Source organism: Canis lupus, chromosome 20, assembly GCF_011100685.1.
Source record: "Canis lupus familiaris isolate Mischka breed German Shepherd chromosome 20, alternate assembly UU_Cfam_GSD_1.0, whole genome shotgun sequence".
In the NCBI taxonomy this organism is placed as follows: domain Eukaryota; kingdom Metazoa; phylum Chordata; class Mammalia; order Carnivora; family Canidae; genus Canis; species Canis lupus.
The window spans coordinates 47,600,089-47,613,131 of NC_049241.1; the positions used below are offsets into that span (position 1 = coordinate 47,600,089).

Here is a 13,043-nt window from a genome sequence, read left to right on the forward strand (position 1 = left end):
ATGGTGGAGGCGACTACCAGCACAGGGGAAAATAACATGACTCATTTTCACAGAAATGGATATTGTTCACATTGTGGAAATGCAACAATTTATATTTTCCAGTCAAGAAACTAATTTCAATATTTTTGAATGGATCTGGGGCCTTTGAAGTGATTCCCATTTCCTCTCTGACTTGGAATTTTATTTTTTTCTTTTTAATTTAAGATTTGGAATTTTCATCCCAACATCAGATGTTTCCCAACAGTTCAAGTATTGTATAGTCTTAGTAGGAAATTCTTTCATGCATTTGAGGAATATATAGAGTGTGGACCATGTTTCAAAATTCTAGTCATAAAGTGTAAGGAGGTGAAAAGCAAAAATCCCTAGAATTGTGTGATGATGATGGAAGTAGATATACAGATTAAATAATCATGAAATGGGGACAGAACACATTCTGTGTTCTATGAAGAACACAGAAGCGCTTTGAAGGAGAGAGTGGGTGGGTGTTATGTTGGGTGTTCAGTCAAGATTGGCTAAGGAGGTGGCATTTGAACAGAGACCTCAAGGAAGAGGGTGGAAGACCAGAGGTCTTCCTGGCAGAGGGAAGGGCTAGTGCAAAGGCCCTGAGGTAGTGTTTCCATTAGAAAATCAAGGCTCAGAAGGAAGCCAATGTGTTCAGGGGAATGGACAAGAGGGAAAGTGATGAGAGGTGGTGGCAGGGAATTTTGTAGAACCATTGGCCTCATAGATTTTTAAAGTTCAAGACACAGGAGCTTCCTTGTTCACACTATGTACCTCTTGTACTTTATGATCTGATTGGAATAGTGTCCTGTCTGTCCATTGAACATCCTTCCTTACTCAATCTGTTGATTGAGTTTAGCCCGTGTAGTATAGGGCTCACCTTGAAATAGAGAAGCCTGTGTGTCCTTGCTTGAGGACTGCTCTCACTCATCAACGTGTATGTGTGCACATGCATGGACACACATGCACACATACATTCTCACATACACACAACTCAGCACACCATGCCCTCTTGTTGTGTGTTCTTCTATGTCCTTCTCACCTCCCCCCAACCACTCCAACACACTCTTTAGGATATGAATGCATACAAATAATATCATCTTTTCCATAAGAATGTAAAAACATACCCAGCAGTTGTGTTCAATATTTGGGGTGTTTTCTCATTCTATATAAATTTTAGATTGTTTGTTCCAGCTCTGTGAAAAATGTTGGTGGTATTTTGATCAGGTTTACATTGAATGTGTAGATTGCTTTGAGTAACAGGTATTTTTAACAATATTTGTTCTTCCAATTCAGGAGCATGGAATTTTTTCCATTTCTTTGTGTCTTCCTCAAATTTTTTAATATAAATGTTCTACAATTAATAGTACAGATCTTTTACCTCTTTGGTTAGGTTTATCCCTAGATATCTTATGGTTTTTGGTACAATTGTAAACAGCTAAGAGACACATGAAAAAAATGCTCAACATGACTCATCACCAGGGAAATACAGATCAAAACCACATTGAGATACCACCTCACACCGGTCAGAATGGCTAAAAATAACAAGACAGAAAACAACAGGTGTTGGCCCAGATGTGGAGAAAGGGGAACCCTCTCATACTGTTGGTGGGAATGCAAACTGGTGCAGCCATTCTGGAAGATAGTATGGAGATTGCTCAAAAAATTAAAAATAGAGCTACCCTATGACCTAGCAATTGCACTACTAGGTATTTATCCAATGTACACAAACAGTGATTCAAAGGGGCAGCTGAACCTCAATGTTTATAGCAGCAATGTCCACGATAGCCAAAATATGGAAAACCCCAGATGTCCATCAACAAATGAATGGATAAAGAAGATGTGGTATATATATATATATATATATATATATATATATATATATATACACACACACACAATGAGATATTACTCAGCCTTTAAAGAATGAAATCTTGCCATTTGCAATGACATGGATGGAGTTAGAGTGTATTATGCTAAGCCAAATAGGTCAGTTAGAGAAAGACAAATACCATATGATTTCACTCATAAGTGAAATTTAAGAAACAAAACTGATGAATGTAGGAGAAGGGAAAGAAAAATAAAATAAGGTAAAAAAAGAGAGGGCGGAAACCCTAAAATATTCTTGATTATAGGACAGAAATAGAGGGTTGCTGGTGGGGAGGTGGGTGAGGGAATGGGATAATTGGGTGATGGGTATTAAGGAAGGCATGTGATGTAATGAGCCCTGAATATTATACGCAACTGATGAATCATTAAATTCTACCTCTGAAACTAATAATACATTGTATATTAACTAAATTGAATTTAAATAAGAAATTTAAAAAATAACACCAAGAAAAAATTGTGTTCAATACAGAGAAATAGAGACAGACAGAGGGAGGGAGAAATGGGATGGATATAAAGAGTAAAATGATCTAATACATTCAGCTGACCTGAAAGACTGTTAGAAAGGAAAGCTCCCCTGGTGCTGGTGGCATTCCATTCTGGTTTCATCCTATTAATACCCATCAAAAATAATAAAAGAGGAAAAATAAATTTGTCCAAAAGACAAAGTAATGACATCTTTATGGTGTGAAACACCTTATAGATTGAACATCACAAGAGAAAAATTAGTAAAAAGAAGGAAACAATACTTCACAACATTTGGGCCTTTTTATTACCGGATAGCAGATAGCAGAAGACTTGTTTTTCCTGTGCCTATTACATATTTATTTGACCAGTTGGTTTTTATTTGGCCCAATAGAGGATGTGATGAACCCCTGTATCACTTTTTCTATATGACATCTTTTTGTGTTTATTTGTTATTTTTAGCCTTTGGGTTTTAGTCACTTTCTTGACAAGTCTCAGGAGCACAACTACTCACAGTTCTGTTCCTTGTTCAACATGCAAAGGCCTCCCCAGACTCTGTAAAATCCTAAACAGCCTGTGGCAATCTATCCTCTTACTCTGAATAATTTTCATGTGACTTATCTGAGGGCATTATCTCGTACTCACATTTATCTCACTGTGCTCTTGTCTGTCACTGTGACTTAAGAACCAAAGAGGCAGGGACTTCACCTGAACTGTTCATCTTCTTCTTTATGGGTGTGGATGTATATGCACTTATATAGAAACAAATATAAAACAAGGAAACATTATGAAATACAGAGAATGACAGAGGAGAGAAAACCAGGTTAAAGAGAGTGGTTTTGGTACAACCATATCCAGCAACATTGAAGGGAGTTTTGAGAACTGAAACAGGATCTACAGGAGCAGTAATTCCACAAAATCAACATGGACAAGTAATAAAATTCCCCAAGATCTTGAAATAGGAGGGAATTAAGTATTTTTAAAATTCTTAGACATTTCTGTAACATAGAAGATGCTCTTTTAGTATTTTCTTAAAAGAGATTTTATTTATTTATTCATGAGAGACAGAGAGAGAGGCAGAGACATAGGCAGAGGGAGAAGCAGGCTCCATGCAGGGAGCCCGATGCAGGACTCCATCCTGAGACTCCAGGATCACACCCTGGGCTGAAGCAAGGTACTAAACTGCTGAGCAACCCAGGGATCCCCACTTTTAGTATTTGTGGAAGAATCAGGAATTAGGCCTCATTATATATGAATATTTAATACATGACAAAGCTGCATTTCAATTTAGCTGGAAAAGATTGTATTGTCAAATGGAAGTTTGCACAAATAGCCTTCTACCTGGAAGGAAGTGCAGTGGCTCCTTATCTCACACAACTCACGAAAATCAGAAGGAGTAAACCTCAGTTTAGGAGTAACCATTCCATTCCATTTTAGATGCATATCTAGAAACCTACATATAAAACCATCATAGTTGGTTTCACTCATATGTGGAATATAAGACATAGTGAAAGAGATTGTAAGGGAAAGAAGGAAAACTGAGTGGGGAAAAATTAGAGAGGGAGACTAACCATGAGAGACTCCTAACTCTGGGAAACAAAGGGTTGTGGAAGGGAAGGTAGGTGAGGGGATGGGGTAACTGGGTGATGGGCACTGAGGAGGGCACTTGATGGGATGAACACATGGTGTTACACTATATGTTGGCAAATTGAATTTAATTTAAAAAATTAAAAAAATAAAACCATCATAATTAAGGCAAAATAACCTCAGAGGTAAGAAGATAGATATATTTAACTAAATAAAACTTAAGACCATTTTATGGCCAAAAATATATAACTAAAAGTCAATAGAGAAACTGATTTGTTTGCATATAATTTGAAAATTATATGCAACGCTGATAATTATAGATAAGTAGGCATATGAAAAGTGTACATATAATAACAATAGAAAATATACATGGTGTTCATATAGATAAGCATTTACTTGAGCTCACAGATAGTTTAAAAAACTCAATAAGAAATCTCTTTCAATGGTGCAGCCACTCTGGAAAACTGTGTGGAGGTTCCTCAAACAGTTAAAAATAGTCCTGCTTTACGACCCAGCAATTGCACTGTTGGGGATTTACCTCAAAGATACAGATGCAATGAAACGCCGGGACACCTGCACCCCGATGTTTCTAGCAGCAATGTCCACAATAGCCAAACTGTGGAAGGAGCCTCGGTGTCCATCGAAAGATGAATGGATAAAGAAGATGTGGTTTATGTATACAATGGAATATTACTCAGCCATTAGAAATGACAAATACCCACCATTTGCTTCGACGTGGATGGAACTGGAGGGTATTATGCTGAGTGAAGTAAGTCAATCGGAGGAGGACAAACATTATATGGTTTCATTCATTTGGGGAATACAAATAATAGTGAAAGGGAATAGAATGGAAGGGAGAAGAAATGGGTAGGAAATAATCTGAAAAGGAGACAGAGCATAAAGACTCCTAACTCTGGGAAACGAACTAGGGGTGGTGGAATGGGAGGAGGGCAGGGGGTGGGGGTGAGTGGGTGACGGGCACTGAAGGGAGCACTTGACATGATGAGCACTGGGTGTTATTCTGTATGTTGGCAAATTGGACTCCAATAAAAAATAAACTTATTATTAAAAAAATAAAAGGGCTGTGAGCTTGAAAAAGAAAAAGAAATCTCTTTCACACCCATCACCCCAAGAAAGCACTCAAAAGGCTGTCACATTAATAGGGGTTTGGAATTTTTAAAGAAGTAACAAAAGATTACTTTGTAGTTTTCCTGTCAGAATGCAGAAGTGTTATAACATCTTGGGGAGGCTCTGAAGTCAGTGGCAAATATTAAAAATACAGATGAGGGGATCCCTGGGTGGCTCAGTGGTTTAGTGCCTGCCTTTGGCCCAGGGTGTGATCCTGGAGTCCCGGGATCGAGTCCCACGTTGGGATCCTGGCATGGAGCCTGCTTCTCCCTCCTCCTGTGTCTCTGCCTCTCTCTCTCTCTCTATGTCTATCATGTATAAATAAATAAATAAATCTAAAAAAATAAAAATACAGATGTTCTTTGGGGCATTTGGCTTGCTCAGCCGGTAGAGCACGGGACTCTTGAGCTTGGGATTGTAATTTCAAGCCCCAGGTTAGGTGTAAAGATTACTTAAAAGAAATAAAATATTTTTTTAAAATACAGATATTCTTTAACTTTGGGTTTTGCAGTCTGGACATTCTGCACTATGGACATTCTGGGCCAGTTCCTTCTCTGTGGTGGGCTTTGGTTGTGAAACATAGTTTTAAGTATTTATAAATATTTCATAACATTGATACATTGTACTTTTAAAAAAGATTTTATTTACTCATGGAGATATACAGAGAGAAACGCAGAGACATAGGCAGAGGGAGAAGTGGACTCCCTGCGTGGGGGGAGCCTGATGTGGGACTCCATCCCAGGACCCCAGGATCATGACCTGAGCCAAATGCAGATGCTTAACCACTGAACCACTCAGGTGCCCCTGAATATATTGTAGTTTAATGAGAAAAAAATATAAGAGGCCATCAAAAGTGTAAATGACACAGCCACACCATGCAATGTCATGCAGGCATAGAAATCATGAATAAGAATTCCACTGGTTGACTAGAGGGACATGTATAAGGTACTCCTTATACTCCTTATACCCTCCTGAGTCAGAAGGATGGGGGAGAAAACTAGAAAAAAGAGATTGTGCAGAACATAAAGAGTACTTATGATATACATTAGTATCTTTTATACAGTCCAGTTGATTGTGTGAATGTGTAAGTATGCATAACACAGCATAGTTTTAAAATAAGTGAAACTTTTGAATGAAAGAAGAACAATGAAAGTGCATTTAGGCTAAGCAGAGTGGGTCAAAACAACTGTCTGAAATCAAATTGAAGGAAGTCTTCAAACAAACTTCTGAACAAAGATATTTAAGAGAGTAGGAATTTAATTAAATTGATGATGGTACAAAACTAAATTAGATTGCTAAGGACTCAGGAAAAAGAATATGAAAAGGTCTTTTAATGTGGAGAAAGAGTGGTCTCTAAAGTTTTAGTTTCACCTCACATAAAGATACATGGGACCAGTATGCTTATGGAAGGTAGAGATGATTCCTGGTCAAACATAAAGAAGAATGCCTTTCATGTAATGGCATTCCTATTTTAGAAATAGATCCAATAATAAAAGGGCACAACGAACAATAAGGAATACAGAGATGTGAACACTAGTTGAAAATACGTATAAAGGGTGATTTGTGGGCAGTAAGTATGCAGAAGAAAGCAGGTATTCATAAGTGATGAAGAAATATTAAGGTAACAGATCAATCAGTAAAAGAAATGGAGGGAATATATTATGACTAACTCACAGACTTTATAAAAAGCAGTGGAGGGAATACATTACAACTAACTCACAGACTTTACCACACAAAATTTATATACCCTCACACATTCTGCACAGATACATCTACACATACATAAAAAAGCAAAATAGCAAGTAGCTAAATTGGTGAAATAAACACCAATTTTTTTGCTTGAAAAAACACAATGAAAAACAGGAATAAAGCCACTCGGTCCCCACCATGCAAACACCAAGGACTCCCACAGACAATTTTTGACAGAGAAAGTGAGTGGCTAGCTAACCCAGACCATAGTCAGGTTCACAGGTAATAAGGTAATTGTAAAGAAAGCTCATTAGCATACCCCTTTTCACATAATACATTAAAAAAATTTCATTTGAATACTCAAGGGAGAGGAGTTACTGTGATATGTATGTTTCATGTACTGTTCTTGCATAGATGTACCTGTGAGAATTCTTTTGTCTAGATTGTTCTTATTAGTATGGATATGTAGTCTAATATGTCCCATCTTAAAAATGAAAAGACATATCCTCACTTCACCGTATATCCCTCCACCGCTAATACTTTGACTTTTCTACTCTGGTTAATTGCAAAGATCCTTGGTCTCATGTTCTACCTTTATGCTTCCCATTCCCCCATATGATTGGGTTTCTATGATTATGATTTAGTTGTTAAAGATTTACTTGAACTTTGGATTTCTGAGTTCCATTTCACTTCTATATTTAGCATCATAAATACATAAATGAATCAATCAATAAATTTCTCAATCAAGCCAGCAAACATCCACAGCAAGCTCTCATCTCTGGGCTAGGCTGGACTGGCCCTCAGGTGACCTCAGGTAAATGCTCTTGACTTTCCTTCTCTTCACCTTCTCTTGCAGTCCATACTGGGCGGTAAAACTCATTTAGATGGGGTCTCTGAGAAGAAGGTCTGTACATGGAAATCAAAATACCTATGTGGCTGGTTGATAGAGATGAAGCTGTGTCCCCAGACAGGAGAATAGCAGTGGGTCAAACGTTAGTGCCCTGTCCAGACTTACGACTGCACAGGAAAAGACCAGGTCTTGTCCATCCCGAGGTTGCCTGAGCTATGGGACTGCATCAGAGGAGGTATTTACAGCTGCTTCAGGCTTCTCATCCTGTTCCTCCCACCTCTAGGCTCATGATTTCCCTTTGGGATACTGATGTGGACAGAAAGGAAACTTTTCCTGTTGAATTTCTGTTCCTAGGAGACCAGGTGAAGTAATTTTTTCTTACTCTTTTTCTATTTCTTCTTCTGCCTTTCAGCACCTTATCCCAATCCTGAGTGAATATTTTCTCCTGTTTAAGACTGAGGAATCAATCCTGCCTAGGACCCTTGGGCCCTTCAAAGCATCGACTTGTGGTGGAGACGCAACCCCTGATATCTCTAGAAAGTTACTTTTCCCTTTCTCAACCAAGATGATAAGTTTTTTCCTGTAATATAAAATCCTGGCCACTTCACCCTCGGCTTTATGAGAGTAAAACAATTAGGAATTTTACACTTCTATAACAAGTTCAGAGCTATGGCTTAAAATATCATTATAAAATGTTTGTTAATTGTTAGAGATAGATTTAGATCTTTTTTATGAACTGTAATCTGAGTTTAGCACCTTACAGGAGTTGCCTGATTCAAGTTTTATGGAAGTACATTCTATGAGGAAGCGCTGGTGTGAACTCCCTTCCCCATGGAGACATGGGGCTTGAAGAATTTAGTGATCTTCTCAGTTATCATTGCAGAAAGGGATGGGTGTTAATTGCATTCTGTCAGGATGCTCACAGTTGTCAAACTCTGTACCAGTGGTCCCCACCAGAGGTGATTCCTTCCTCTTGGGCGTATCTGGCAATGTCTGAGGGACGCTGCTCAATACCTCCATTGAGCAGGACAGCTCCCAACACACATCATGACCCTACCTTAAAGGTCAAATTGAAAATGTGAGGAAACGTAGTCTAGACCTGCACTTCTCCAACCTCAAAGTGCAGAGGAATCACCAAGGGTTCTAGCCTAAATGCAGACTCTGCTTGGCCCAGGAGTTCAGCATTTCTAACAAGCTCCTGAGTGATGTTGGTGCAGCAGGTCCTGGTCTGTGGGCCACTCTTTTGAGTAGTAAGGCTGTGGTCCTGTGATAGAGTAAGGTGCAGGTGAGTGTAGGTCTTCTCTTTTTCTTTGGGGTGGGGAGGAAAGAAAAAAAAAACATCCAAAATGTATTCTCCAACAAGACAGACAGCATCAGCAGGTAAAAACTACAGGGGTTTCTCCACAGATCATACATTCACTCGGGCATGATTTGCTTAACAGGAAGAAAGGCTCTGGTGTGTTCTCAGTAACAATATCCACTTCACAGTGTAAACAGGTACTAGCTTGTGTTCTCAACTTACAATTCCAGAAGGAAAGGCATAATATGGCAAATAAATTTTTGGATCCTAAAGTCAGGTGCAATAACACAGACCGACTTTTTTTTTTGTAAATTTATTTTTTATTGTTGTTCAATTTGCCAACATATAGAATAACTCCCAGTGCTCATCCCATCAAGTGCCCCCCTCAGTGACCGTCGCCCAGTCGCCCCCACCCCCCGCCCACCTCCCCTTCCCCCACCCCCGGTTCGTTTCCCAGAGTTAGGAGTCTATCATGTTCTGTCTCCCTTCTGATATTTCCCACTAATTTTTTTCTCCTTTCCCCTTTATTCCCTTTCACTATTTTTTATATTCCCCAAATGAAAGAGACCATATATAATGTTTGTCCTTCTCTGATTGACTTATTTCACTCAGCATTTCCCTCTAGTTCCATCCACATCAAAGCAAATGGTGGGTATTTGTCGTTTCTAATGGCTGAGTAATATTCCATTGTATACGTAAACCATATCTTCTTTATCCATTCATCTTTCGATGGACACCGAGGCTCCTTCCACAGTTTGGCTATTGTGGACATTGCTGCTAGAAACATCGGGGTGCACGTGTCCCGGCGTTTCATTGCATCTGAATCTTTGGGGTAAAATCCCAACAGTGCAATTGCTGGGTTGTAGGGCAGGTCTATTTTTAACTCTATGAGGAACCTCCACACAGTTTTCCAGAGTGGCTGCACCAGTTCACATTCCCACCAACAGTGCAAGAGGGTTCCCTTTTCTCCGCTACCTCTCCAACATTGTGGTTTCCTGCCCTGTTAATTTTCCCTATTCTCACTGGTGTGAGGTGATATCTCACTGTGTTTTTTTTTTTTTTTTTTTTTTTTTTTTTTTTTTTTTTTTCACTGTGGTTTTGATTTGTATTTCCCTGATGCCAAGTGATGCAGAGCATTTTCTCATGTGCATGTTGGCCATGTCTATGTCTTCCTCTGTGAGTTCTTTTCAAGTCATTTTTTTTCTTTTTTTAATAAATTAATTTTTCATTGGTGTTCAATTTACTGAATATACCTTACAAATGGACCCTGATATTCCATAATTTATTTAATTTTTAAAAAGATTTTATTAATGAGAATAATGAAAAAATTATTCTCTTTCTCTCTCACAGAGAGAAAGAGACAGAGACACAGGCAGAGGGAGAAGCAGACACTATGCAGGGAGCCTGACCTGGGGCTTGATCCTGGGTCTCCAGGATCATGCCCTGGGCTGAAGGCGGTGCTAAACCACTGAGCCACTGGGCTGCCCCAATATTCCATAATGTAATGAGTAGATGAAGTGCCTGAGAAAGAAATTTTTCGCATAGCAATAAATCTATGATTTAATATTTTGCTTCATCATCCTTAAAGCCAACTCGACTCCAAGGCCATATTATGTCAATCTATTTTTCTCCATATATGTCTTTCGATGTAGATTCCACTTGGAGACATGGATTTTTATTATCATTTCTTTTGCTAGTGACTAGGGTAGACATGGTGGACACAAGCTGTGTAACAACAGGATCCTAATGTGTAGAAAAATCCTCAGGATCAGCTATAACAACCAGTGTGTCAAAGTGTGCATTCTCAGGAAGAGCATTTAAGGTAATTATATACAAAGGAATCATGTTCATAAAGTGAAGCACAGTGGTCTCAGATTTTTCTCTGTTATAAATTTATATAAACAGCTATGGTGGACAAGTATAGATTTTCCATAGGAGTAGTATTTGGTCAAACAAAACAAACAAAAAAATACTCACTATGATATATTTTATTTGAGAAGAAATTATTCTTAGCAGATACATGTAGTCCTTTAAAAAATGAGGATTTCCAAATATTTCACAACCAAGGTTAGGAATAGCATTGAGAGAGTAGGAAAATGACAAAGGGAAAAATCTCTGGGATATCAGAGATATCACAAAGCTTAATAAAGTGAGTGTCGTAAATTATATAGAAAGGCAAAGAAGAAATAGAAATTCAGGAAAAAAAATAGTAGAGGCATTTCCCACTTCCAGAATCTGATCAGAGGATCTCAAGATTTGGCTCAGGTTTTGGGCCTTGCAATCATGGGCACCTCTTCAGCCCCAGGATGATTGGCTCTTTTAGAGCTGGCATCCCAGAGAATCTCATCAGAGCCTCCTTTATGTCTCTGTTCCGCAGGCTGTAGATGAAGGGATTCAGCATGGGTATGACCACTGTGTACATCACTGAGGCCACTGCACTTGAGTGAGAACTCTGTGTAGCAGCAGAGCTAAGGTATACTCCTAGGCCCGTACAGTAAAATAAGGAGACAACCGAGAGGTGAGATGCACAGGTGGAAAATGCTTTATACTTGCCCTGAGCTGATGAGATTCTATGTATGGAGGAAACAATCCTAGAGTAAGAGTAAAGGATCCCAAGGAAGGTACCACCAGCCAGCAACATAGCTGCAAAATACATTACCATGTTGTTGAGAAAGGTGTCAGAGCAGGCAAGTTGTATCATCTGATTCAGTTCACAGAAAAAGTGGGGGATTTCCACCTCTGTACAGAAGGAGAGCTGCAACACCATGGAGGTTTGTAACAAGGAATGCAGGACACTCAGGACCCAGGACACTAGGACCAGCAGTGCACAAAGCCAGGGGTTCATGATCACCGTGTAGCGCAGGGGGTGACAGATGGCTACAAACCGGTCATAAGCCATCACAGTTAGAAGAAAGATGTCTAATCCTGTAAACAGTATAAAAAAGTACATCTGTGTGAGGCACCTTGCATAGGTGATGACTTTGCTTTGGGTCTGGATGTTCTGCAGCATCTTGGGAACGGTGGTGGAGGTGAAACAGATGTCTACAAAGGACAGGTTGGTGAGGAAGAAGTACATGGGGGTGTGGAGGTGGGGGTCAGAACTGACGGCCAGGATGATGAGCAGGTTTCCAAACACAGTGATCAGGTACATGGAGAGGAAAAGCCCAAATACAAGGGGCTGTAGTTCTAGTTCCTCTGAAAATCCCATAAGGTAGAATTCTGAAATTCCTGTATCATTTCTTGGGTCCATATGGTGGAGGCGACTACTAGGACAGGGGAAAATAACATGACTCATTTTCACAGAAATGGATATTGTTCACATTGTGGAAATGCAACAATTTATATTTTCCAGTCAAGAAACTAATTTCAATATTTTTGAATGGATCTGGGCCCTTTGAGGTGATCTCCATTTCCTCTCTGACTTGGAATTTTATTTTTTTCTTTTTAATTTAAGATTTGGAATTTTCATCCCAACATCAGATGTTTCCCAACAGTTCAAGTATTGTATAGTCTTAGTAGGAAATTCTTTCATGTATTTGAGGAATATATAGAGTGTGGACCATGTTTCAAAATTCTAGTCATAAAGTGTAGGGGGTGAAAAGCAAAAGTCCCTACAATTCTGTGATGGTGATGGAAGTAGAAATAAAGATTAAATAATCATGAAATGGGGACAGATGCTATGAAGAACACAGAAACGGTTTAAAGGAGAGAGTGGGTGGGTGTTATGTTGGGTGTTCAGTCAAGATTGGCTAAGGAGGTGGCATTTGAACAGAGACATCAAGGAAGAGGGTGGAAGACCAGAGGTCTTCCTGGCAGAGGGAAGGGCTAGTGCAAAGGCCCTGAGGTAGTGCTTCTGTTAGAAAATCAAGGCTCAGAAGGAATCCAATGGGTTGAGGGGAATGGACAAGAGGGAAAGTGATTAGAGGTGGTGGCAGGGAATTTTGTAGAACCATTGGCATCATAGATGCTTACAGTTTAAGACACAGGGACTTCCTTGTTCACACTTGTACCTCTTGTGCTTTATGATCTGATTGCAATAGCGTCCTGTCTGTCCATTGAACATCCCTCCTTAGTATTATCTGTTGAGTGAATTTGGCCTGTGTACTATAAGGCTCACCTTGAAATAGAGAATCCTGT

At 39.3% G+C, this 13,043-nt stretch overlaps 1 protein-coding gene across 1 annotated transcript; it reads right to left on the bottom strand.

The window, feature by feature from the left end:
- Positions 1-11,187: 11,187 nt before the first annotated feature.
- OR7A68 (olfactory receptor family 7 subfamily A member 68) lies at positions 11,188-12,156 on the bottom strand. The gene has a single exon (XM_038565365.1). The coding sequence runs from the start codon at positions 12,154-12,156 to the stop codon at positions 11,188-11,190; it is 969 nt and encodes a 322-aa protein (XP_038421293.1).
- Positions 12,157-13,043: the final 887 nt, after the last annotated feature.